At 35.0% G+C, this 25,898-nt stretch overlaps 1 protein-coding gene across 3 annotated transcripts in view; it reads right to left on the reverse strand.

The window, feature by feature from the left end:
• The window catches only part of TARBP1 (tRNA guanosine 2 -O-methyltransferase TARBP1), a 116,373-nt gene that overhangs the window by 36,921 nt on the left and 53,554 nt on the right, over positions 1-25,898 (reverse strand). For all 3 annotated transcript variants that reach the window (XM_077168365.1, XM_077168366.1, XM_077168367.1), the window contains exons 13-22: positions 23,048-23,145; positions 19,661-19,822; positions 17,229-17,416; positions 16,536-16,797; positions 16,250-16,438; positions 14,968-15,158; positions 14,719-14,790; positions 13,181-13,301; positions 9,206-9,316; positions 7,021-7,170 (exon numbers count right to left, since the gene is read on the reverse strand). In XM_077168365.1, the coding sequence (XP_077024480.1) occupies positions 7,021-7,170; positions 9,206-9,316; positions 13,181-13,301; positions 14,719-14,790; positions 14,968-15,158; positions 16,250-16,438; positions 16,536-16,797; positions 17,229-17,416; positions 19,661-19,822; positions 23,048-23,145 (1,544 nt within the window). The remainder of the gene's footprint in view (positions 1-7,020; positions 7,171-9,205; positions 9,317-13,180; positions 13,302-14,718; positions 14,791-14,967; positions 15,159-16,249; positions 16,439-16,535; positions 16,798-17,228; positions 17,417-19,660; positions 19,823-23,047; positions 23,146-25,898) is intronic.

A 25,898-nucleotide genomic window follows, 5' to 3' on the forward strand; every position in this document is an offset into this window, starting at 1 on the left:
ACACAGAGACCTAAGCACACAGGGACTCACGGCAGGATTTAAGCCATGGCAGAGGGAGGAATACAAAAGGGCAGCAAGGAGGATTATCCAAAATGCAGGATCACCGAGGGAGCCACAAAATCTTCCCTAAAGCCAGCAAGCAGCCAGACAGAAACTACCCAAATCAACTGTTTGTTGAGACATGATATCTAGGGATAAAAGTCTCCCTGACAGTGTGGGAGATGACTCCCCAGGGATGAACCCAGACCTGATACCATGGGATCAACAATATCATCCTGACCAAAAGGGGATAAAGAAGTATAACAAATAAGGTATCAATGGCTGAGAGAGTTCAGAGTTGAGAGGCTACTCTGGAGGTCACTCTTACACAAACTTCAGTTAGACTTTGCTACCTATTATAACTCGCCAAACCCCAACCAAAACCATTCCAGCCAATCCTAAAGAACATCTAGGGCAATATATGAGATTCTACAAAGGGTCCATGCACTAGGGTAACTTTCCAGAAACCTACAACCTCCAGATGGGTCCCTGGACCAGATGAGTCCTGAAACCAGGAGGGACCAGCCTCTCCAGAACATCAGCTAGTTCCATCTCCTTACCCCAAATTACTGAAAGTCCTTCCAACATAAAAAAGGTAGAACTGGCACAGCCCAAATATCCCAGAGTGGGCAGAGTGGGACAGAAAGATTAAAGGTGATGATGAAGCTATACAGAAAAGGTAGGGTTTAACAAACAAGTATGATTGTTGAATCACTATGTTGACATTTCTTTTAGACTCCAGTATCTTAGAGCAGCTAGGAGTAAAAACCTAAAATTGTGGAATTGTAACCCATCCAAACTCTGAAATCTGTTCTACAACTAATTGTTGTGTTGTGCTTTGAAACTTCTTGCTTTTTTGTTATATGTATTCTTTTTCATGAAGAGGAAAAAAAAGTGATGATAAAAAAATAAATATTCCTTTTAGCCTCCAATGTTCTGGAGCAGCCAGAAGAAAAAATCTGAGATGGTATGTTAGCCCATGACATACTCTAGGATCTGTCCTATAACTACTTGTTGAAGAGTGCTTTGAAAACTACTGCTTTTTTCTTTCTTTGCTTTGTATATATGTTATATTATACAATAAAAAAAAAAGTTAAAAAGAAAAAAGAAGAAATGGTGCAAAGGAACAGATCAAAAATTGGAGGAGATACAGAATTTGGAACTAATCAAAGATATGCAAACAAATCTCTTGAATCAATTCAAAGAAATAAAGGCAAATGTAATTAAAGAGAAAAAGGACATTAAGAAGACACTAGAAAAGCAGAAAGAAGAATTTGAAAGAATACACAGACAAATAACATATATTATGGAAATGAAAGACACTGTAAATTAAATTAAAAATATACTGGAAACAATCAAATTAAAAATATACTGGTTAGGGGTGCATGGGTGGTTCAGCAGTAAAATGCTCACCTTCCATGCAGGAGACCCAGACCCATGTTTGATTCCTGGACCATGCATCCCCCTACATCCTCCCCCCAAAAAACTGGACACACAACAGCAGATTTGAAGAGGCAGAAGAAACAATTAGGGAGCTAGAAGACAGAACAACTAAATTTGAACAGACAAAAGAACAAATGGGGAAAAAAAGAAAAAATTTGAGCAGGGTTTCAGGGAAATGATTGACAACACAAAGCACACAAATATAGGTGTCACAAAAAAAAAAAGAAGAGGGAAAAGGGGCAGGAGGAAGATCAGAATAAAAAACATAAATATGCAAATCAAAGAACCCAAACATACTAGAAACAGCATAAATCTGAATACATCCTCTCCAAAACACATAACAATCAGTCTGTCAAATGCCAAAGAGAAGGAGAAAATTCTGAAAGCAAGAGAAAAGCAATTCACCACATACAAGGGAAGCCACGTAAGATTAAGTGATGATTTCTCATCAGACACCACGGGGGCAAGAATATTAGTTTACAATATATTTAAGACACTGGAAGAGAAAAATTGCCAGCAAAGAGTTCTCTATCCAGCAAAACTGGCCTTCAAAAATGAGGGAAAGTTTAAAATATTCACAGATAAACAGAAGCTAAGAGTGTTTGTTAATAAGAGACTGATACTACAAGAATTACTAAAGGGAGCCCTGCTGGACCAAAAAAAAAGGAGAGAGAAGTCTAGAGGAAGGTACAGAATTGAAGAATATTAGTAAGGGTAACCTGAAGGATAAAGAGAGAGAGAGAGAGAGAGAAAGAAATAGATCTGACAAAAACCGAAGGGTAAGATGGTGTGAATCAAGAACTGCCTTCACAGTAATAACTTTGAGTGTTGATGGTTAAAACTCCCCTATCAAAAGACACAGATCAGAAGAATGGATTAGAAAATACGATCCCTTTATGTAATGTTTAAAGGATTCATCCTAGACCCAAAGATGCAAACAGGCTGAAAGTGAAAGGACGGAAAAAGATTATTTCACACAAGTAGTAACCAAACGTAAGCTGGGGTAGCAATACTAATATCATACAAAATAGACTTCAAATGCAAAAACGTTATAAGAGATAAAGAAGAACACTATATAATAATAAAAGGAGCAATTCAACAAGAAGTAACCAACATAAACATCTATTCTCCTATCAAGGTACTCCAAAGTACATGAGGCAAACCCTGGCAAAATTGAAGGAAGTAGTAGACAACTCTACCATAATAGTGGAAGACTTCAACACACCACTCTCTCCAATAGAAAGAACTAAACTGAGGATCAATAAAAAAAATCAAGAAGCTAAATAATATGATAAATTAAGTAGACCTAACAGAAAAATGCATAACATTGCATCCCAAAGCAGCAGGCTACACATTCTTCTCAAGTGCACATGGAATTATTCTCAAGGGGCACAGAACAGGTCTTAATACATTTGAAAAGATTGAAATTATAAAAGGTACTTTCTCGAATCATAACGAAATGATGCGGGAAATGAATAACAAATGAAGAACTGGAAAATACACAAATATATGGAGGTTAAACAACATGCTCCTAAACAATCAGTGGTCAAAAAGAAATTGCAAGAGGAATTAGTAAATATCTTGAGATGAATGAAAACAAGAACACAACATATCAAAACTTACATGATGAAGTGAAAGCAGTGTTGAGAGGGAAATTTATAGCCCTAAACACCTACCATAAAAAAGAGAAAATAACTAAAGTCAACCACCAAAATGACCAACTGGAGAAACTGAAGAAAGAACAGCAAAATAATCTCAAAGCAAGGAGAGGGAAAGAAATAACAATGCTTAGCATAGAAATTAATGTAATAGAGAATAAAAAGAATGGAGAGAATCAATAAAACCAAAAGCTGGTTCTTTGAGAAGATCAATAAAATCAACAAACCTTTAGCTAGACTGACAAAGACCAAAAGAAGTTACCAATAAATAAAATCAGAAATGGGGGAGGGGAGGCATTACCACAGACTCTGAAGTAAAAAAAAAAAAATCATAAGTGGTTACTATCAATAACATATGCCAACAAAGCTAGACAACTTAGATGAAACAGACAACTTCTTACAAACACACAAACAACCTACCGTGACTCGAGAAGAAACAAAAGACCTCAACAATCAATCACAAATAAAGAAATCAAATCAAAAAGGAAAAATCCAGGACTGGATGGCTTTACGGGTAAGTTCTTCCAATCACTCCAAGAAAAATTAATACCATTCCTGCTCAAACTCTTCCAAAAAGATTAAAAAAAGAAGGAAAACTACTTAACTTATTCTAGGAAGCCAATATTACCCTATTACCAAAGTTGGATAAAGATACTTCAAGAAAATAAAACTCCAGACCAGTCTCTCCAACGAATATAGAAGCAAAAAACCTCAACAAAATACTTGCAAATAGAATCGAACAGCATAATAAAATAACTATATACCATAACAAGTGGGTTAATTCCAGGTATGCACGAGTGATTCAACACAAGAAAATCAATTTATGTAATACACCACATGAACAAAATGGAAAAACCACATGATCATCTTGATCGACGCAGAAAAGGCATTGATAAAATTCAACATCCTTCATGATAAAAACACTTCAAAAGGTAGGAATCGAAGGAAACGTCCTCAATATATCCCCTCTATGGGCATATATAAAAAAACCCACAACTAACATCATACTCAATGGTGAGAGACTGAAGGTGAATTGAAGGAAAGTCCCTCAACATATCCCCTCTATGGGCATATATAAAAAAAACCCCAGCTAAAATCATAATCAATGGTTGAGAGACAGAAAGTTTTCCCTCTAACATCAGAAACAAGAAAAAGGATGCCCACTGCCACCACTGCTATTCAACATTTTCCTACAAATTCTAGCTAGAGAAGTTAGGCAAGAAAAAGAAATAAAAAGATCCAAATTGGAAAGGAAGAAGTAAAACTGTCACTGTTTGCAGATGACATGGTCTTATAATTTAGAAAATCCAGAAAAAAACAACAGCAAAGCCACCTGAGCTAACAAGTTCATCAAAATGGCAGGATGCAAGATCAAAATGCAAAACTCATAGAAATGCAAAACAGCATAGAAAAATGCTGTTTCTATGCACTAGTAATGAGCTGAGGAGGTCATCAAGATAAAATAATCCATTTACAATAGCACCTAAAAGAATCAAATATCTAAGAATAAACTTAACTAAGGATGTAAAGGACTTATACATAGAAAACTACAAAACATTCCTAAAAGAAATCGAAGAGGAGCTAAATAAGTAGAAAGACATTCTGTGTCCATGGACTGGAAGGCTAAATGTCATTAAGATGCAATTCTACCCAAATTCATCTACAGATTCAATGTAATACCAATCAAAATTCCATCAGACTACTCTGCAGAAATTTTATTTGGAAGGGTAAGGGGTCTAGTACAGTTAAAAGCATCTTGAAAAAAAAAAAGAATGAAGTGGTATCATACTGACTTTAAAGTATATTATAAAGTCACAGTGGTCAAAATAGTATGGTACTGGCATAAAGAAAAGACATACTGATCAATGGAATCAAATTGAGGGCTCAAGAACAGACCCATGGATCTATGGCCATTTTGACAAGGCTCCCAAGAGCACTCAATTGGGACAGAACAGTCTCTTCTATAAATGGTAATGGGAGAAAGAGGGTCCCTATCTTACACCCTCTTCAAAAATTAACTTAAAATAGACCAAAGACCTAAGATAAGAACAAGTACCACGACACTCATAGAAGAAAATGTAGGGAAACATCTTCAAGATCTAGTGATAGGAGGTACTTTCTTGGACTTTACACCCAATTATAAGCAATGAAAGAAAAAATAGTTAAATGGGATCTCCTAAAAACTGAATACTTCAGTGCTTCAAAGGACTTGTTAAAAAGGATGAAAGGCAACCGACTCTGTGTAAGAAAATATTTGGAGATCATATATCTGACAAAGGTTTCATATCCAGAATATATAAAGAAATCCTATAACTCAACAATAAAAAGATAAACAACCCACTTTAAAAATGGGCAAAGGACATGAATACACATTTCTCCAGAGAGGAAATTCAGATGGCTAAGAGAACATGAAAAAACGCTCAGCTTCACTAGCAATTAGGGAAATGCAAATTAAAACCACAATGCGGCATTGTCTCACACTGACTAGATAAGCCGCTACTAAACAAAAGGCAACTACAAGTGTTGGAGAAGAAGTGGAGAAATTGGAACACTTATTCACTGCTGGTGGGAATATAAAATGGTACAGCCTCTGTGGAGGATGGTATGGCAGCTCTTCAGGAAACTAAGTATACAGCAGCCTTACAACCTGCCATCCCCACTACCTGGGATATACTCAGAATTTCTGAAAGCAGGGATACTAACAAACATTTGCACACTAATGTACACAGTGGCATTATTCACAATTGCCGAAAAATGGAAACAACCCAAGTGCCCATCAAAGATAGATAAACAAAATGTGGTCTATACATACGATGAAATATTATTCAAAATGAAGGAATGAAGTCCTGAAGCATATGACAACATAGATGAATCCTGAGGACATAATGTTAAGTGAAATAAATCAGACACAAAAGGAGAAATATTTTATGATCTCACTGATAAGAAATAATTATAATATATAAACTTATACACTCAAAATATAGAATACAGATTACAAGAAATAGAATGAGGTTAAAGAATGGGGAGTGGTTATTTAATATGGGAATGTTTAGGGTGAACTTAAATGTCTAGAAATGGGACAGAGGTGATATGTTAGTAAAATATTGTGAGAATAATTCACAGTGCTGAATGGTGTGTGAGTGTGGTGGAAAGGGGAAGTTTAAAGTCATGTATGACACAGGAAGGAAAGTTAGAGGTTAAAATATAGGAGTGTATAACACAGTGAATCTTGTGGCGGACAATGTCAATGATTAACTGTACAAATGTAAAAAGTTCTTTCACAAACTAAAGCAGAATGTACGACACTATTATAAGGAGTTAATAGAGGGGTAAACGGGGGGAAAATGGACCTATAACTATGGACTATAGTTAACAGTAATATTCTAATACTCTTTCATCAGCAGTAACAAATGTACCGTACCAACACTATGGCTCAATAATATAGATGACTATAGAGTATGGGAAGATTTGGGCTTTCTTTTTTATTTTAATTTCTTTTCTGGAGTAATGAGAATATTCTAAATTTGATCATGGGGCTATACGCACAACCATGTGATGATACTGTGAGCCAATGATTGTATACTTTGGATGGTTTCTATGCTGTGTGAATGTCTCAATAAAATTGCATTAAAAAAAAAAGACAATGGAAACCACACGGTTGAGAAGGAGAGACTGACTGGTTAAGAAGGGGATACTAAGAGCAAAAGGTTCTTAAGAAGGTAGGTGGGAATAGGAGCCAAAGAACACACAGGAATTACTCTTGACTAGAGCGCACAGCAACTGATAGTAAAAGAAACTATTCAAGTGAAACACATCTTCCAGTATAGTCAAAAAATCATTTTAATTTAAAAAATATGAAAAATCTCCTTTTCTTACTTACATAAGAAAAACAATCCCAGAACTTCGGAAGAAACTGTGGGAATTTATGAAGAATCAATATAATAATCCATTCTATGAAATATTTTATGGATGCTTGATTATTTATGAAGCCAGCTTGGAAAATCTTGTTGATAATTCCACTCAAGAAATTCTGAGAAAAATAAAGTTCACAAACTAAACTGTTTATGTTATGGTTATTAATTTTAATTTTAAATCTTAAAACACTGCTTAACATTTTATCATAATTAGTTCTTGAATCTATAACTCTACAAACTATCCTATGAACTATTTATTGAAATAGAACAATGAAGTATTTTTAGTGAGTACTTTACATGAATCATTTCATTTTACTTTGTTATCAATACTATGAGGAAGGTCATTACTATCCATATTTTTATAGGAAAAGAAAGATTCAGAAAAGCTGAATAACTTTCCCAAAGTCACATATGTGGTTAACGGCAGAATTCAGATTCAAACCAAGATCTCCCAAGCAGCCAAGATTTAAAACTTAGAAAAATGAGTGATACAAATGCCAAAATCAGCAGACAGTAAACAAAACTGCAGAAAGGCAAATTCTGGGCCATTGGCATTCTCTCTTCAGCCTGTTCATCCACTTTCCTTCACAATCCGTCCAGCTCCACTACTACCACTGCAATTGTTTTGACTAAGACCCTGAGCTCCAAAGTTATCCTTTTTATCCTCCACCCTTCTCTTCAAAATTATATTTCTATCTGGGTAATTGAACACATGTAAATAGCAGGTAACAAGCAGTACTATTTACATAAATATATACAAATACTATTTATTTTGTGTGTGTGTGTATATCTTTATTTTAAAGAAAAAAGTGCACCTTAAAAGAACAAGGAGAAAAGAACAGCTAATTTTAAGTCCCTGAGATATGCTGTGAAGTGGAGCATAAACTCCTGACTTAGACACGGTGTAAAATTCTTCCTCTACTATTCACTAGATGTGTTAACTCTCTGAACTGCAGTGTCCTTGTATGTAAAATGAAAATACGTATACCCTGCCTTGACAGATTGTTATGAAAGTAAAGGCAACTGTAAGACATAACAACTGAAAACCCTTAATAGTGGCTAATCCATAATAAGCATACTAGTTTTCTATTTCCTTCTGTTGACCCCTGCTCTGACATTCCCTACTCTGTCCATTATTATTCTCGACTCAGGAGAGCCTCTCATTCCAAGGGGAAAAACTAGTAAAGCATTTCAAAATGTTTATTTTTATTAATGCACTTTTATGTTTAACAAAGTATACTTTACTCAGTATTTTAAAAATAAAATATTAGAAGGCCTACGATGAAAAACAGAAGCCCCACCACATATCCAGTATTCCCCAGAAGCAGTTCTTTTAGCTATTTCCTCTCAAATCATCCAAATCAATTATTTCCAAATAATATATTTATACTCAGATGTTTCTCTCTCTCCCTTAACAAATATAATATTTTATAAAACTATGCTAAAAAAAGAGGCTGACAATACTATGCTGAAAAAAGAGGCTGACATTCTCTCAAACATTTAAAAGAAGGGGAAGGAATGGGAATTCAAAAGTCTGAGGGAATTTTTTAGGAATCAAAAATATTTTTTAAAATTGTGTTAGTCATATACCATTACTTTCTCATAATGATGATCTGCTTTCTTTATAGGATTATTAAGCAAAGATGGTAAGAGACAGACCACTCAAGCTGTTCCTTGACTACTAAAGGAACAGACTCTGCTGTAAGAGATCTTGGCCATTACTTAGCTAGTTTATACAGCCTACCATTCATTAAATTAAGGGTATAAGTGACCATGGAAATGACAATTCCATCCCAAATGATGCAATTTGCATGGTTTCTAGAGCATACAGATAACCCAAAGGACCAACTTTCCAGAATAACTTAGCCATGGATAACTAGAATTTAAGTAATTATATTTTATACACAAATGGCATGAGACTTTACACAGTTAAAATGATACACTAAAATATAAAGGAGAAAACTATTAGTTGGGACCACACCAACCAGCTTCCAAGTGATTTCTACAATACCTAAGTGCCTTCGTACGCAACTGAAGTTGGTAGAAAGGCAGCTTAGTAAGTAATAAAACAGTAATTGATAGTTCCTACATAATAATTTATTGGTATGAAAACATTAGGCTTAAAAGTTACAATAATAATAAATATTATACCTGATCAAATCTGGGGAAAAGTACAAGCAGAGTCTGCCATATTCGATTTTTCACTCTATGCTGTAGAGAATTCACATAGTAGCGAGTTCTTGACTTGGATACCAATACATCCTGGAGAAGAAAATCAGTATTAAATTACTTACTGAATTTGCGATTAATAAAAACAAAATCAAGGACCACTTCAAATTTAAGAGGGTATTGGGTCTTACTGTCTCCCAAAAGGCAGGAAAAGGGATAGGACAGACAAGGAACAGTATTTTTTAAAAATCTCTTTTCACTGAATTTTGTTGCTTTTGTTAACTTATCTGCTTCTAAAATTAGAAGGAAGAACCACAAAACTGTATTCAGTACAAAAGTGTTTTTAAATATACTTCTATGTCTTAATGGCCAATTAAGGGGAAGATAAGAGGTCCGAGGGAAGAGACTAAAGATATTTAATATATATTACAATGCAAAACCGTAGGCACTCTCACTTTATTCCCTTTGTCTTGTATAAGTTAGAACAATGGTATCTGCAACTTGACATAAGCACTACAAAGAGAAGAGCCACCCACAGTAAATGGACAGTGAAATGCCTTCACCAGACAAGTAATAGCAGCACTAAGCATTTCTGTATTATTAGAAAGCTTTCCCTTGCCTTTAATGGTGCGTGCTGTTAGATTTCAGACAACTGCAAGGTTTACTTTTGTTGTAACTATTAGTGCTTTAGCTGCTAAATTAAGATCACACTAAAGAGTTAATGCTTTTTTGGTCATCACTATCTCTAAAATCACTTTCACCTAAGGTAGATGATCTCATTTACTTTATAACCCCTCCATCTTTCTTCCTCCATAAACTCATTCTATGCATTTGATGTGCATAGAATCTTATGACAAATAGCTGAATTGTTATGGATTTTAATAACTCCTGACAATGACAAAAATCTCATGACTTCCTCTATTAGCATTATTTCCTTTGGGAAAAATTCTGCTGTAGGTGTTCTTAGGTTTCATGCACTGATCAGCACTCAATGTAACTGAACATGGAATCATATGCATTGAAAAGCATCTTGGTGCACAAGTAATACAGTGGTAGAATTCTCACCTGTCATGTGGGAGACCCGGGTTCAATTCCCAGCCCATGCATCAAAATACAAACAAAAAGCCCACAAAACAAAAAATGTTGTAAACAAAATTCCTTATTAAACACATACCACATATATGCCTGTGTATGTGTGCATGTATGGATATATGTAGGGAGATAGATAATAAAAATAAATAAGAAAAAAGAAGCATCTTCAACAGCTCTGCCATTAGGGCCACATCAAAATCACTGACCTGAAAAAATAAACAAAAACAACAACAAAAATCACTGACCTCACTGACTCTCAAATTTCCTTCTTAGCTCAAAATCTTCTATTCTTTCTACTTGTCCAACATGATTTTTTATTAAGGAAGATTTTCCATCTCTTACTCTTTCTTTTCTCTACCACTCTATCAACTCTCTCTTACTCTCATATCTCTTCCAAACCAGCATGGACTGAACCCAAGAATAATCTCTAAAGTATCTTCAAAAGCATATTCAATTTTTTCACTATAACCTCAAAGCCATTTGCAAATTCCCTATTTCTGAATCAATCCATTGATCTTAAATTTTCTCACCCTGCTTGCAAGTTGCCAGGCATTGCTGAAGAAGAAAAAAAAACCACTTCCCCAACTGACTTCATTACAAATAGGTATTCCAAATTTAGCTGGGCCCTCATGGCTATCAGTGGTTCTCAGATTTTACTGTGCTTCAGAATCATCTGAAAGAGCTTTGCTAAAACACTGCTGGGCCTCTCACCCAGAATTTCTGATTCAGTAGCTCAGCGAGGGCACTGAAGTTTGTATTTCTAACAAGTCCCCTGGCAATGCTGACACTGCCAGTCCACAGAAGGCACTTCAAGAATTACCTTGGTAGACAAATTATTTTGCTTTTACAAAATCTGTTTCCTTTCATATTTTCTACAAGGAGAGCTGAAAATCTCTACTACTTTCCTCAACACTTTAACCCAATCCACTTTCCTACTTCAATCATGTGATCTTCCTACTTCAACAAGAAAATGAATGTGAATGATCTGGAAACTGATTCAACTTTCTCTTTCTGTGTCAGAAGGAAAAAAGGTCCTTAAGAAAGGAAAAAAAAAATCCTTTCAGAGATTTACAAAATTTATCAGAAAAAACATAATTTTTGCCTTTATTTGTACAAAAATAAATAAATTCTCTAGAGTATACACCTAGGTATGGAATTGCTGAATCACACAGCAACGCTATACTTAACTTCATGAGAAACTGTCAGTGTTTTCCAAAGCAGCTGTACTATTTTGTATTCCAACCAGTGAAGTAGGAGGTTCCAAATTCTCCACATCATTTCAATACTTTTTTTTTAACAGCGTTTTTTTTGTTTGTTTGTTTGTTTGTTTTGTTTTTTTAACAATGTGAAATAGCTATTCAAGGGTTTTGCCTGTGTGTTTATTTCTGGTCTCTCCAGAATTAAAATCCCCCTTCTCTATTAGATCACTTTTTTAAACAAACAAACATGTTCTAATTATCTTCCATTTTCACAAAGCCCCTGCCTTGACCTCATGCCCCTCTCCAGTCACTACCCCATTTTTCCCTCCCTTTCAGAGCAAACTCAAAAGAATCTATACTCACTACTTCCTCTTGCTCAACTCCCATTTTCTTCTCAATCATTCTATTAAGGCTTCTTCCCCACCATTTTACTAAAATATTTTGTCAGAAGTGACCAATGGACAGCTTTCTTGCCATAACTAATGGTCAATCCTCAGCCCTCATTTGCCCCCCCCCCCCACCTCCATCAGCAGTTCCTCTTTTGGCCTCTGGGCACTATCCTCTCTTGGAGTTATTTTTGGCACCTTGTCCAGAGATCAGTTCAGAAGACACCTTACTAGAAAGGCCTTCCTATCCCATCTAAATAGCTACTCCTTCACCTCTTAATTTGCTTAAATTTTCTTCAAAACACTTCTTATATTTTTATATTATACATCAGTATACATTATAACATATATTTTTGTTTTGTCTGATAGAATGCTCTGCTTCTATCACTTTAAATTCCATTCATACTTCAAGAAACCAATTAAAAAAAAAATACTATTTCTCTGGGATAGCTTTCCAGACTCCAACAGTACAGTTTAGGAATGTTTGCATCTAAAAAATACCTCTAGGTTATACATAATAAAGCCTATCTGTCCCCTTCCAAAAACAAATATATTAAGAATACTCCTATTTCAATATAAGTGTCTTAAGTAGTAGTCATCAGTTGTGCCAAGGGTCAAAATTAGATGAGAAAACTCAGACCAAGCATTCCATTCATCTTGGCTTCAAATTCTACAGGTCATTTAAAGAATAAGAGAACTGAGCATTATACTTGATTTTATTCCTTCTCTTTTCTTCCACAATTTAATAAACTCATTCTTCTGCCACTGTAATATCTGTTTATAAATGATTTAGCAGACTTAATAAAAATCTTATATCAACCTGAATAAAAAGAAATGTTTATCAACTTCATACAAATTATCACAAACCCAGATTTAGAAATAATATATCACATTGAAGCAAATCCTTAGGTATTCTCTTGCAAGGATTCAAACGTCATGTGACACTGTGGCAATCACCATGCCACATTCTAAATTTTTACCTTTTCATTCCATTTCTTATATATTATTCTAAACAAAACTAGTTTTGAATGATTCTGAAAAATACACAGAATAAAATTTGGATGGTATAAGGACAGCTTTATTGTTCTCTAGAACCAATTTTCAGTTGTACAATTACCAAGGTTTAAATACAAATAAAGAATATAAAACTTCATGTATTCTGATAAAAAATAATAATCAGAACTGCATATCCTATTAACATAAGGAGCAAATGTTCAACTTTGACTTGTTAACTATATTCTAAAACAAATATAACTTAAAGTAAAATAAAGCATATTTACTTTATCTAATAGCTTGATTGCAAGATCTTCCATAAACAACTTATGGGACATATTTGAGCCATCTAACAAACACAGGAACTTAACAGCACATATCCTCACATAATGGTCCTCTCTTTTAGTACTAAAAAATATAAAATTTTAAAAGATGTTAATATTTTGAAAATAGAAAAATATAGCAAACTTTAGTTTCAAAATATCCAACAAATATCAAAACCTCCAAGGGTTTCTAAAATTAAGTAGGTCTATATTTAATGACAATTGTGAAATTTAGAACAGATTGTAGAAAATTATAAATGAACACATCCAAAGGAGAGCCTGTCCAAAAAGTATGAATGAGCACAAATCCACCTAGACTCCTAGAGAGACAACTTGGATGGTACTGATTCTGAGTCAACAGTATCAGATCCATGAACAAAACAGATCACAGATCACGAAACTATTCCTGAAAAGGGATCACAGAAACCTCTGTCTGCTCAGGCAGTAAGAATAAGCATCAAACATCTCAGTGGTACTTCTTTACCATATACTATAACTACACATTTCCTAAATGAGGAATAAACCGGGCTTAAGGGCAAAGGAGTACTATGTGCCTGGGATACCCCAGCTGGCATATTTAGGATCCAAACATGAAAAGATAAATTAAGTGAAATTGTTACTAAGTATTTCCACATTTCATTATAAACATTATAATGTGAATGAGTGTCATTTTAATTAAACAACAAAAGCATAAAAGTATTTGGGAACCATCAACTAGAAAATTCCACTTTCACTGCTACACTAAACCAACTACAAAGACAAATTAATTACAGACAATTGACAATAAAAATATATATATATCTAATGAAAAGTCGCAGATGCTTCAAAACATAGGTAGGACTCTCAGAATAATAATGTGTGATAACTATACACAATCTGTTGTCCTAAACTCTAAAATCAGAGTGAATCACATGACATTATTTATTATCTCAATTACAAACGCACACACACAGGTTCCAAATGCTATGTGAAAAAATAAAACACTTGAAGAAAGCTATTTGACAAGCTCCAAAAAAAATTCAGAGGTTAGGTAAGAACAGTCTTATCCTAGAAGTCAAAATTTTAGAGTTTATTCCAAGAATAATTTCATTGTCATACATAACAAATTGACTTGTTAAATGGTGGCGCTTTATTGTATTTTAAACTTTATAGTCAAAAAGGATGAAAGAATAGAGTGTACAGGTGATCACCTCCTACAAAAGAAAGAAGAGAGATACGGGGTTTTACACTCCCCATATTCATTTTCTTACTTGTGCTGGATACTGCAATAAAATTTTTTTTTAATTTTAATCAAATTTTACTAAACAGTGATGGATCTGAAGAAAACATTAGCAAGGGAACACAATGTCTAACATACTTTTAAAAGCTCATTCAGTATCTTATAATAGATTAGATCTCACAGGTAAACACTTATCAAACTTAAAAAAGTAATCTAGAATTTCTTTATGTTAAAATTTCAATATCCCATTTATGTTAAGACAGAAAAAAGCCACCATACTTACTTTTCAATAACAACATTTGCTGCACATTCATGTCCAAGATTTTCTATGAAGGTCTGTACATCTTGAATAAGTCTTTCCATAAAAAAAAAAAAAAGATTTGATAAAGAGCAACAGGTATGAGATAGGAAAAAACGTGAAGTCCCAAATTTAAAGATAACTAATTGAAAGCTCAAAACAAAGCGACATAATCCTACCCAACTAGATACTTTATAGAGGTTATGAAAGGTTTAAATTATGACATCTTTTTACCTTTGATCACGCCTAAACACATTTCCAAATATACATGCTTCAAGGACAAGTTCACAATAATTTTTAGCACTTGATAAAGAACCTTGGGGCACATTTGAGGTAGAAACTATCCAAGATTGGCAACAATAAGTTATCAGTACATTGAAGACTCCAGCTTTTATAGCAGACATTTCAATTATCTTGTACATAATCTGGAATGAAATACAATAGTCATTTTATCCTTTGAACCATTTAATTTTTTCAAAAATGATGGCACTAGGAACTGTTACTTGAATGACCTTAAATGATAGTTTTGATATACACATAAATGGAATCTAAAAACTAAAAAAATCCTTTATTGTTGGAATAATTTTGCAAGATGATCAATTCAGAATACTAATTTTTCATTTCTCAATAAAAATAAATAAAATTTTATTGACAGTGATAGTCAATCAGAACTCTCCAAGAGAAGCAACCGCCCAAAGTAATAGAACGAAGAGAGAGAAAATGCCTCACTCTTTACCATTTTTCTTCACATTTTGCCAGTTGCCTCCCTTTCCCTAAAGCAGCAAAGGCCAAGGTCTCTAAGTATATACTGTGATGTAAGGAAAAGGCTGAGCTAAGCACAGCAAGATAAAAAGGTAAACAAAAGTATTTTATTTTCTATATTTCCCCTGTGGATAAAGAAGTATACTTGAATGCCTAAGCATGACTTAATCCCAACATATTATGTTCCCTAATATATCAGTGGTTGCAAATTCAAATGAATTCAGAAACCAGAAAGACCTTTTTTATGTTGAGTTATATTCAAAAAAATGTTTCTCTATAAAAGAAAATCAACAAAATAAATACAATGATAAATGGCAGGTGATATTTGCCTTCGGTATCAAAGAGAAATCAAGGAATGATTATGGAGACTGTGCCCTAATAAACAAGTCAGCTTCTATTCAATTCCAGCCAACTGCTGTCTTGTAGGTATGACTAGGATTGCCAGGTCATCCAATTTTCTAAAAGATGGTAAAATCCGGATTTTCATGCAGATTTCCCAATTCTTAAGAACTGGCAGCTAATTCAAAATTTTAAACACTGTATGAACCAAACAAAATATGTTTGTGAGTTGGGCTCCCGGTTTGCACCTTCTTCTTTATATCTAATAAATTTTCTTGTCCTTATTCATAACACTGAAGAAGAGTCAAACTATATCTGTTGACTGAAAAACAAAACATCTGCTATATATTTATAAATATAACACTCCTCCTCATGAGCTACAGGTTACAAAAATTAAAAAGAAAAAAAATGTTACCTCTTTTATTTTGAAATACACCTGGCCCTTGATTTTTGCAGCAATAGTAAGAACCTTGTTATCAAAAACAAATTGAACAAAAGCTTTTAAATTAGACCAGAAGGTCAGCTGAGTGTTGCTTAAAGAAGATATGATTTTCCAAGCCACGTCAAAAGACTCTATGCAGAGTGATTCAGAAGAGGTCAGAAGCTGGTAGGAAAAGAGAGAAATACTTATCACTTAATTTCAGAAACATTTATTGCTGCTCCTATAGTTTTTCCTCAATTCATATTTCACTATATCTTACCTTGGGAACCAAAATTTTCAGGCACTGGAACACAGGTAAAACCTGGTCGGAAGGAAGAATTGAGAGGGCTTCTAGTGCAGATTGCAAAGTCCTTATTGGCATTTGAACAGCAGGTAAAAGGGGTTCCGGGATTTCATTCTCTGAGGCTGGTATAAGGGTGTGGTATTTTTTCAAGAGGAAAGAGAGGCAGACCCACTGATCGTGAACATATTGTGCAACTATTTTACCCCATCCTTGGGAAGATGAAGATTCCTTTAAAAATCTGAAAGAAGAAATAACATCACTGCCCCATTCTTCCTCAAGGTTGTCTGAATTTCTTTTGTATGTAGTACACTATCCTTATAAAGGGAAAAAACAGATATAGATTTAAATGGCTGCTATCAAATACCCTATCAAAAAGTAAGGAAACTACATAAACCTCAGTTTTCCAACTACCCTGAAAGTAATCTTCATTCACCTAAAATGATTCACCAAAAACTAAGTGCAGAGAAGTTAATGGGTTACTGGAAATAGAGACTAATAACATGGTATTACATTATCCTGAATGGAGCATCATCTCCAAAATTCTATAACTTGATAGGTAATGTTGAGCAATTACTAATTACTTCAATGACTAAAACAAAAATGGATTTTTAATTTAGTCATCAAGATGCCTTTCACAAATACATGCTTCACTTCAAGGGGTAAACATACCTGCTTTGCTCCTCTATGTGAGGCTTCTGTAATGTCTGATTGAGCTGGAAAGAGGAAAGGAACCTTTCCATGGGTCCAACATCCTGAGAATCTAGCTGCAGTTCTGGCTTCCGATCAATGGCTTCACATATCATGGCCAAAGCAGCCATACTAACTACTTTCTGAATCTGTCTACCAAGTGTCGGTTCCTGAGAGGCAAAAGCAACAAACAGTCTTTTATTTGACATAAGCAATCTGAATCAGTAAGGACCTGAGTTACCAGTCTTTGGAAAACTCACGCCCTTTTTCTCCCTCTTCCTGCCTGCTGGTGAGCATCAGAAGAATTGAAAAGGAATCCACCTCTTAACAGATTAGTAGTGAACAAATATGAAGTGGCAATAAAAACTCAGCAATTCAGTCTGAAAAGACAATTAAGTCTTTTCATCTGGTAGAAGGATTCCTAGAACTAATACATGACAAACTAGCTACAAGCAGAACCCCAAACTGAATATGAGTAAGTACTCCTTAATCTTTTCCTATGCATATGAAACTTGCATGCAACATTCCTATTGGTGAGCTTTATTTTAATGCTTAAGCTAAAGCATGTTAAAAAAAAAAAAAAAAAAAAGCTCCAGTTTACAAATAACTCCTTGAATCACTGCAACTTGACTTTTCAGAGAGTTAGCAGAGCAAAGCAGTTAAGAGCATGGACTCAGGAGCATGACCTAGGTCTGATTCCTGGCTCAGCACTTACTATTAATACAACTGTGGATATGCTGTGCCTTAGTTTTCTTATCTGCAAAATGGGGATAGGCAGAAGGTGTTTTCACATTGTGAAGAATCAATAAATGAGTTATTTCACATAAAGCACATAGAACTGTATAAATAGGAGCATGCACAAAGGAAGAGAAACCAAGACAGCTGGATTCACAATTACAAGAAAGAGAAAAGAGCCAATCTCTAACAAAGAAGCTAGACGGGCTAGCAAAAAATTAGACCCAGAAAATAGCTACAGTGAGACACCAAAGAAGTTCTCCTAAATATTGTTGACCATTAATACCTACAATAGAAATTTTCTACTACTTATTGTATTTCCTTTCCCACCCATCCCCCCCAAAAATAAAGCATCGCTACAGATAAATTTTACAATAGCAACACTACCAAGATATAAGATAAATTAGTGTTTACATTAAGCCAATCATAGTCTCTGTTAACCTTAATGCAATTCAGAAAGCCAATTTTAAGAATAAAAAGTACTGTGGTATGGCTCACGATTTTGTTTGTTCTAGGTTTAAAACTCACAACGTCCTCTCATAACACTGAGACTAGATAGGAAGCTGAAATATTAACCTGTCCTCTTTATCATTTCCTTTATCCACAGTCCTTGAAAATTACTTTAAAAATTAGATTATTGAAGCAATCAAGTAGCTTCTTCCTTTTTAATAGCAGCCTGGACTAGTTAGATTATGTTTCAAACATCTTTAGTTACTAAATACCTGGCATTAATTGAAAGCAATTACTGAGGACTTTCTATGTGCCAGGCATGGTTCTTAATATTTAGCATGTACAAGCTTGTTTTGATTCTCTCATTAACCCTATTTTGCAGATGTGGCAAATGAAGTACAGTAAAGCTAAATAATTCCCCCACGGTCATACAGTTAGCAAGGATAGAGCCAGGATTCAAACCAAGGAAGTCTAATTCCAAAGCCTGCTCTTTTAACCACTATGCCTTATCGTGTTTTATTTCAAAAATACATACAGATATTAAAATCTAGTGGAAAACACATGCATGCATAAATTACTATAAAAACAAGATGGAAATAAAAATTATAAAGGAGGTATAAAGAGCAATGAAGGAAAGAGTGAGACACTGATCCAAGAAAGTCTCCAAGAGAAAATGTGATTTGAGCTGTGAGTATAAAGGTACGGACCAGAGACGGATAAGTGTATACTGGAGGGTAGGGCACTCCCAGTGGAGGCACCATGTAGAATAAAAGCCTGGATGAAAAAGAATGTGACATGTTTGTGATCTGTGAAAAACTTAAGTGGTGGCTTACAGTGACTATAGCATTGGGAGCCTTATGGGAAGGGAGAGAACAGGCAGCGGAAAACGAGGCTAAAAAATCAGATAGGAAGCCAAGCAGTCGAATATGGACACATTAAAGTGACTGTACCCCTCACTAGTACATGGGCAAAAGAACTAGTATGAGTCCATGATTTATATCTAAATGATTTTAAGACTGAAATCTCCACATCTCTGTTATTATACACTTAATATTATTTATTAGGATCCCCAATCCTAATAAAATCTTATCACCAAAAGGTACTACTTTAAAAATTAAATTTCAGCAAATGCTTTTATAATATCAAAATACATTTTAATAATTGAATGTTTTTTTGCCCTGTATGCCTTATTCAACATAACTATAAAACCCTGAATCAAAGTTGATTACCTGTCCGCTCCCCATGTCCTGAAGATGACGAATGGATGCATTTCTCAAAGGAGAGATAACTCTCCAAATGGGGTTACCCCTTTTCCACCCAACCTTCAAATGAAGATTTATAAGCTCAGTTAATATCATCAGGTATAAATGGCAACGATCCAGATCTGAAACCTGAGACAAATATTAAAATATTTAAGGGTATACACAGAATACATGATTTCCACAAAGCTCTGAGAGTTCAGGTAGGAAATAAGTTAGTTTATTTAAATGTACTAAAACGATATTTAAGACATCTCCTCCAAGAAAACTTCCATAATCTCCCATGCAGAGCTAAGGACTTCCATCTCTGAATTACACAGTGAATTTGCTTTAAACACAACTATAACACATCATAGTTTATTCAACCTTCTTCCTACCTAAAGAGAACACAGTTTCTGCCAATTATGTTCTACTAATTCCTGTATCCCATTACTGTCACATAATTAATAGCAATAACAATTACAGCAATCACCACTTTCCTTTTTGGGGGGCAATTTATAATATTTGACTATCACAAAGATTACTGTCCCAGTTTCCTAATAAGAAGACTAAAATCCAGAGAAGTTAAATAACTTCCCAATGTCTCAAAGCTACTAAGTAGAAGGGACATAATTAAAACAGGTCTTTTTTTATTAATAAATCCAGGCAGAAGTGGGTTCAATCCAGTTCTATGACTCACCAGCTTTGTGAGCTAACAGGCTAACTTCTTTAGGCCTCAGATTCTTCATCCATAAAATGGGAATAATAACATCTATCTATCACAGCATTTTTCAAAGAATTAAGTGATTTTAGAAGGTATAGTAAATGAGCTAACAAGTAGTGGCCATAATTATTACTACTATACCAAGATGCACCCTATGGCACATAGAAGGCACTTAATTCGTTAATTTATCAGCAACCACTATATACCAGGCATTTTGCCAGGTGCTAGGATATAATGCAGATAGAAGATAAAATTTAAAGGGCTTGGAACACATGAACACAGGGGGTGAGAGTGATGGAGGATTTCTAAGTTTTTGGCCTGAGAAACTGGTTGGTTGGTGGTACATTAATTGAGAAAGGAAACACTTAGGAAGAACACAGAGAATCTCACAGGAATCAAATAACGGGTTCAGTTTTGAATAAGGAAAAGTTTGAGATAAATGTAAGAAATTCTATTTGAGTAATCAAATAACAATTAGAATACAGGGTCTTAATCTCAGAAGAGAAGTCTGAGGTGTATACAGAAATGTGGGCGTCAATGACAGAACTGAAGTTATGGACATGGATGAAATCACCTAGGGAGAGGAGAGAATGAGATAAAACGAGCCAAGATTTTCAAAGCTCCAAATATGAAGTCTATGTGGTGGTCTGGAGCTGTATGTACCCCAGAAAAACATGCTCTTGAACTTAATCCATTCCTGTGGGTGTGAACCCATTGTAAATAGGACCTTTTCATGAAGTTACTTCAGTTCGGGTATGGCCCAGTCCAATCAGGATGGATCTTAATCTTATTACTAGCATCCTCTGCAGGAATGAAATTCAGACAGATAGCAAGAAAGCTATAGGAAACAAAAGCTGAAATTCAATGGGACCTGGTGAGAATGGAGATGCCAGCAGAGACTATCATGTGCACTGCCATGTGACAGAGGAGCCAAGGACCAAGGACACCAGTCTCCGGGAAAGAAGCATGGCCTTTATGACGTCTTGATTTGGACTTTCTCTTAACCTCAAAACCAAGAGTTAATAAATTCCCATTGTTTAAGCCAATCTATTTATAGTATTTGCAAGAGCAGCCCAGGAAACTACAATAGTCAAGATATAAAAGAATGAACATTCAAGAGAAATGAAAGTAATAATCAGAAAGATGGGAGAAAAACCAGGAGAATATCATGTCATAGATGTTAAAGAGAGACAGTATTTCAAAAAAGAAGTGATCAAGAGTCAAAAAGTCAAGAAAAATACTGTTTGAAAAGTATCCTTTAGGTTTAGGACAGAGTAGTTACAACAATTTAGAGAGAATCATTTCTGTATGATGATGGAGGTAGAAGCCAAATTAAAATGAGGATAAGGAATCTGTTCATAGATTAACTTATAAAGAGAAGGGAATAGGGTACTAGAAAGGACATAGACTTCAAAGAGGTTTCTTTTAAAATGAGAAACTCTTAAATATGTTTAAATGCCCACAAAAGAATTCAGCAGAAAATGAAAGGTTGAAAACACAAGAAAGAGTATAATCAATAGTATAAAGTCCTCAAGAAGACAGAAGAGGATGGAATCCAGATTGCCTTATATTTTATAGCAGAGAGAATGAAGAGAGAATGGATTCACAGGGGTGGGTAAATGTATAGGTTAAGTTTATGTATTTAATCGTTAAAAACTGAGGGAATTCCAGTCTGATTTCTCTGTGATATAAGAGATCAGGCAGTGGTGGGTGGAGCCCACCCCACACTGCAAAGACAACTATTTACATCCCTTTCTAACGCAGTGATATCATGTTGGTAATAATTTGCCTTATTCAAAACTGAACCCGTTATTTGATTCCTGTGAGATTCTCTGTGTTCTTCCTAAGTGTTTCCTTTCTCAATTAATGTACCACCAACCAACCAGTTTCTCAGGCCAAAAACTTAGAAATCCTCCATCACTCTCACCCCCTGTGTTCATGTGTTCCAAGCCCTTTAAATTTTATCTTCTATCTGCATTATATCCTAGCACCTGGCAAAATGCCTGGTATATAGTGGTTGCTGATAAATTAACAAATTAAGTGCCTTCTATGTGCCATAGGGTGCATCTTGGTATAGTAGTAATAATTATGGCCACTACTTGTTTACTACTGATTTCAACCACAAAAAAATTAATAATAGGCATTTCTTTAGTGTTCTGAAATACCCTTCAAGAAACAGAGAAAGCTTTGTTAATTTTTCTCAGATGTCCTGAAGTAATTAATGATATGGCCAGCACAGAGAGGGGGAATGGATACATCCTCGATACATCAGATCTATTGTTCTTAAGCCTATATATTATGTCATTTGAAATTCCCCAAACTTTGGTAAATCAATGCTGTTATCTCCATTTTACAGAAAAGGAGATTAAAGCTCAGATCATAACTTGTCCAAGGTCACAGTTAATGAAAGCAGATGGAATTGGTACCTAGGTGCCAATATTCTAAATTGGAAAACGTAGTATTATTTTATCTTTTAGATACAAAGACTTAAAAAAATAACCTAAATGAACGCCTTTTTGCTATGCCTTCTTGCTTCTTAAGGCTGTCTCAAGGAACTAACACGTTAAAATAATTTTTCTTTTCATGTTAATACAGTGCTTATCAGTCAGTAATCACCTAAATATCGATGAAAAGCTTCTCCAATGAATACTTACACTACTTAGCTCATTCATAGTAAGTCGTCTGAGAATGAATTCAGAAACGCTCTCAGTAGTAGACATTACGAAATTCTGAAGAAGAGTAAACACTTCATCTGCAGAGGAAAAAAAAATCATGCTGCTAAAACAGAAATAAGCTCTTTGGTACAAAATATACCAGATAGTCTAGTAAAAATAAAACTATATTAAGTGCATGGGTAAATCACTTAGCCAAAAATTAATTCCAAAAATATAATAATCATTAATACCTTCAGGAATCTGTAACTACTCACTAAAATCAGTTAGGAGTTCCTGTTCTAGGTAAGATGGAAGAGGAACACACCATCCTCTCACTAAATGTAGCTGGACAAAAGAGATGGAGAAGCCAGTTGAGAACTCTTAAAAGTAAAAAGCAGCACATGGATTCAGGAAGAAGTCCAGCATTTGAAGTAACACTGAACAGTGGATTAAGTAATTTGTTCTCCCTTGGGTCCTCCTGAAGATTGGAATCAGATACAGAAGCAATCACAAAAGTGGGCAACAAAGGACCAAAATGGTGACGTGAGACACTCCAAGGTACTATTCTACCATGGTTGCTATAAACAACTAGCAAAAATTGTGAAAGCCAATTTTCTCAGAGCTCCAGAAAACGGTTAAAGGGCAGCAGTAACTGCACAAATCGAATGGAGAAAAAGGCAACTTATCTTAAAAAGGCCCCTCTACTACCATTAGACCCTCTTGAACTTTGTATGGAGCTGGCCTGAGCTCTCAGTGCAGGTCCCAGGTCTCAATCCTGAAATCCACAGTAATCCCTAGGTGCATATCAGCATGCTTGTATGTCTGTGCCAATCTATATGGTGGCAGTCTGAAGGACTGAATCAGGACCCTCACCTCTAGATTGCCATTCCAGAAGTTGCTCTACATGCAGAAGCAGTTTGCAGACAGCTAAATGAATGTAAAAAAAAAAAAACAGTCCAAAAGCAATGCACTGGGGCAAAGAATTATCAGCTTTAAGGTATCCATTGAAACTGAAGATATGGCCCAGTCAAAGGAACAAACCAATAATTCAAATGAGATATAGGAGTTGAAACAATTCAGAATGTTCAAAAAGACATGGAAAACCTCCTCAAAAATCAAATCAGTGAACTGAGGGAGGATATAAAGAAGGCAAGGAATGAACAAAAAGAAGAAATCAAAAGTCTGAAAAAACAAATCAAGAGAACTTATGGGAATAAAGGCACAGGTAGAAGAGATGAAAAAAACAATGGTAACCTACATTGTCAGATTTCAAGAAGCAGAAGATAGGATTAGTGAACTAGAGGACCGAACATCCGAAATCCGATGAGCAAAAGAAAATAGAGGGAAAAGAGTGGAAAAATATGAGCAGGGGCTCAGGGAACTGAATGGCAATATGAAGCGCACGAATATACGTGTTGTGGGTATCCCAGAAGGAGAAGAGAAGGGAAAAGGAGGAGAAAAACTAATGGAGGAAATTATCACTGAAAATTTCCCAACTCTTATGAAAGACTTAAAATTACAGATACAAGAAGTGCAGCATACCCCAAAGAGAATAGACCCAAATAGACATACTCCAAGACCCTTACCAATCAGAACGTCAGCTGTCAAAGAGAACGAGAGAATCTTGAAAGCATCAAGAGAAAAGCAATCCATCACATACAAGGGAAGCCCAATAAGACTATGCGCACATTTCTCAGCAGAAATCATGGAGGTGAGAAGATAGTGGTATGATATATTTAAATTGCTAGAAGAGAAAAACTGCCAACCAAGAATTCTACATCCAGCAAAATCGTCCTTCAAAAATGAGGGGGAAATGAAAACATTTTCAGACAAAAAATCACTGAGACAATTTGTGACCAAGAGACCGGCTGCAAGACATACTAAAGGGAGCACTAGAGACAGATAGGAACAGACAGGAGAGAGAGGTGTGGAGAAGAGTGTAGAAATAAAGACTATCAGTAAAGGTAAAGAGAAGAAAAATTAGATATGACATATAAAATCCAAAAGGCAAAATGCAGTACTGCCCATATAGTAAGAACACTAAATGCTAATGGATTAAACTCCCCAATCAAAAGACATAGACTGGCAGAATGGATTAAAAAACAGGGCCCATCTATATGTTATCTAAGGAAACACATCTTAGACCCAAGGATAAACATAGTTTGAAAGTGGAAGGTTGGGAAAAGATATTTCATGCAAATAACAATCAAAAAAGAGCAGGAGTAGCTATACTAATGTCCAACAAGTTGGACTTCAAATGTAAAACAGTTAAAAGAGACAAAGAAGGACACTATGTATTAATAAAAGGAACAATTCAACAAAAAGACATAACAATCATAAATATTTATGCACTGAGCCAGAATGCTCCAAAATACATGAGGCAAACACTGAGAACACTGAAAAGAGAAATAGACACATCTACCATAATAGTTGGAGACTTCAATTCCCCACTCTCATCAATGGGCAGAATATCTAGACAGAGGATCAATAAAGAAACAGAGAATTTGAATAATACAATAAATGAGCTCGACTTCACAGACATTTATAGAACATTACACCCCAGAACAGCAGCATATACCTTTTTCTCAAGTGCTCCTGGATCATTCTCAAGTATAGACCATATGCTGGGTCACAAAGCAAGTCAATCAATTTAAAAAGATTAAAATCATACTAAACACTTTCTCAGATCATAAAGCAATGAAGCTGGAAATCAATAATAGGAAGAGAGACAGAAAACTCACAAATATATGGAGAATTAACAACACACTCTTAAACAACCAGTGGGTCAAGGAAGAAACTATAAGAGAATTCAGTAAATATCTTGAGGCAAATGAAAATGAAAACACAACAC

Source organism: Tamandua tetradactyla, chromosome 7 (genome assembly GCF_023851605.1).
Source record: "Tamandua tetradactyla isolate mTamTet1 chromosome 7, mTamTet1.pri, whole genome shotgun sequence".
Classification (NCBI taxonomy): Eukaryota; Metazoa; Chordata; class Mammalia; order Pilosa; family Myrmecophagidae; genus Tamandua; species Tamandua tetradactyla.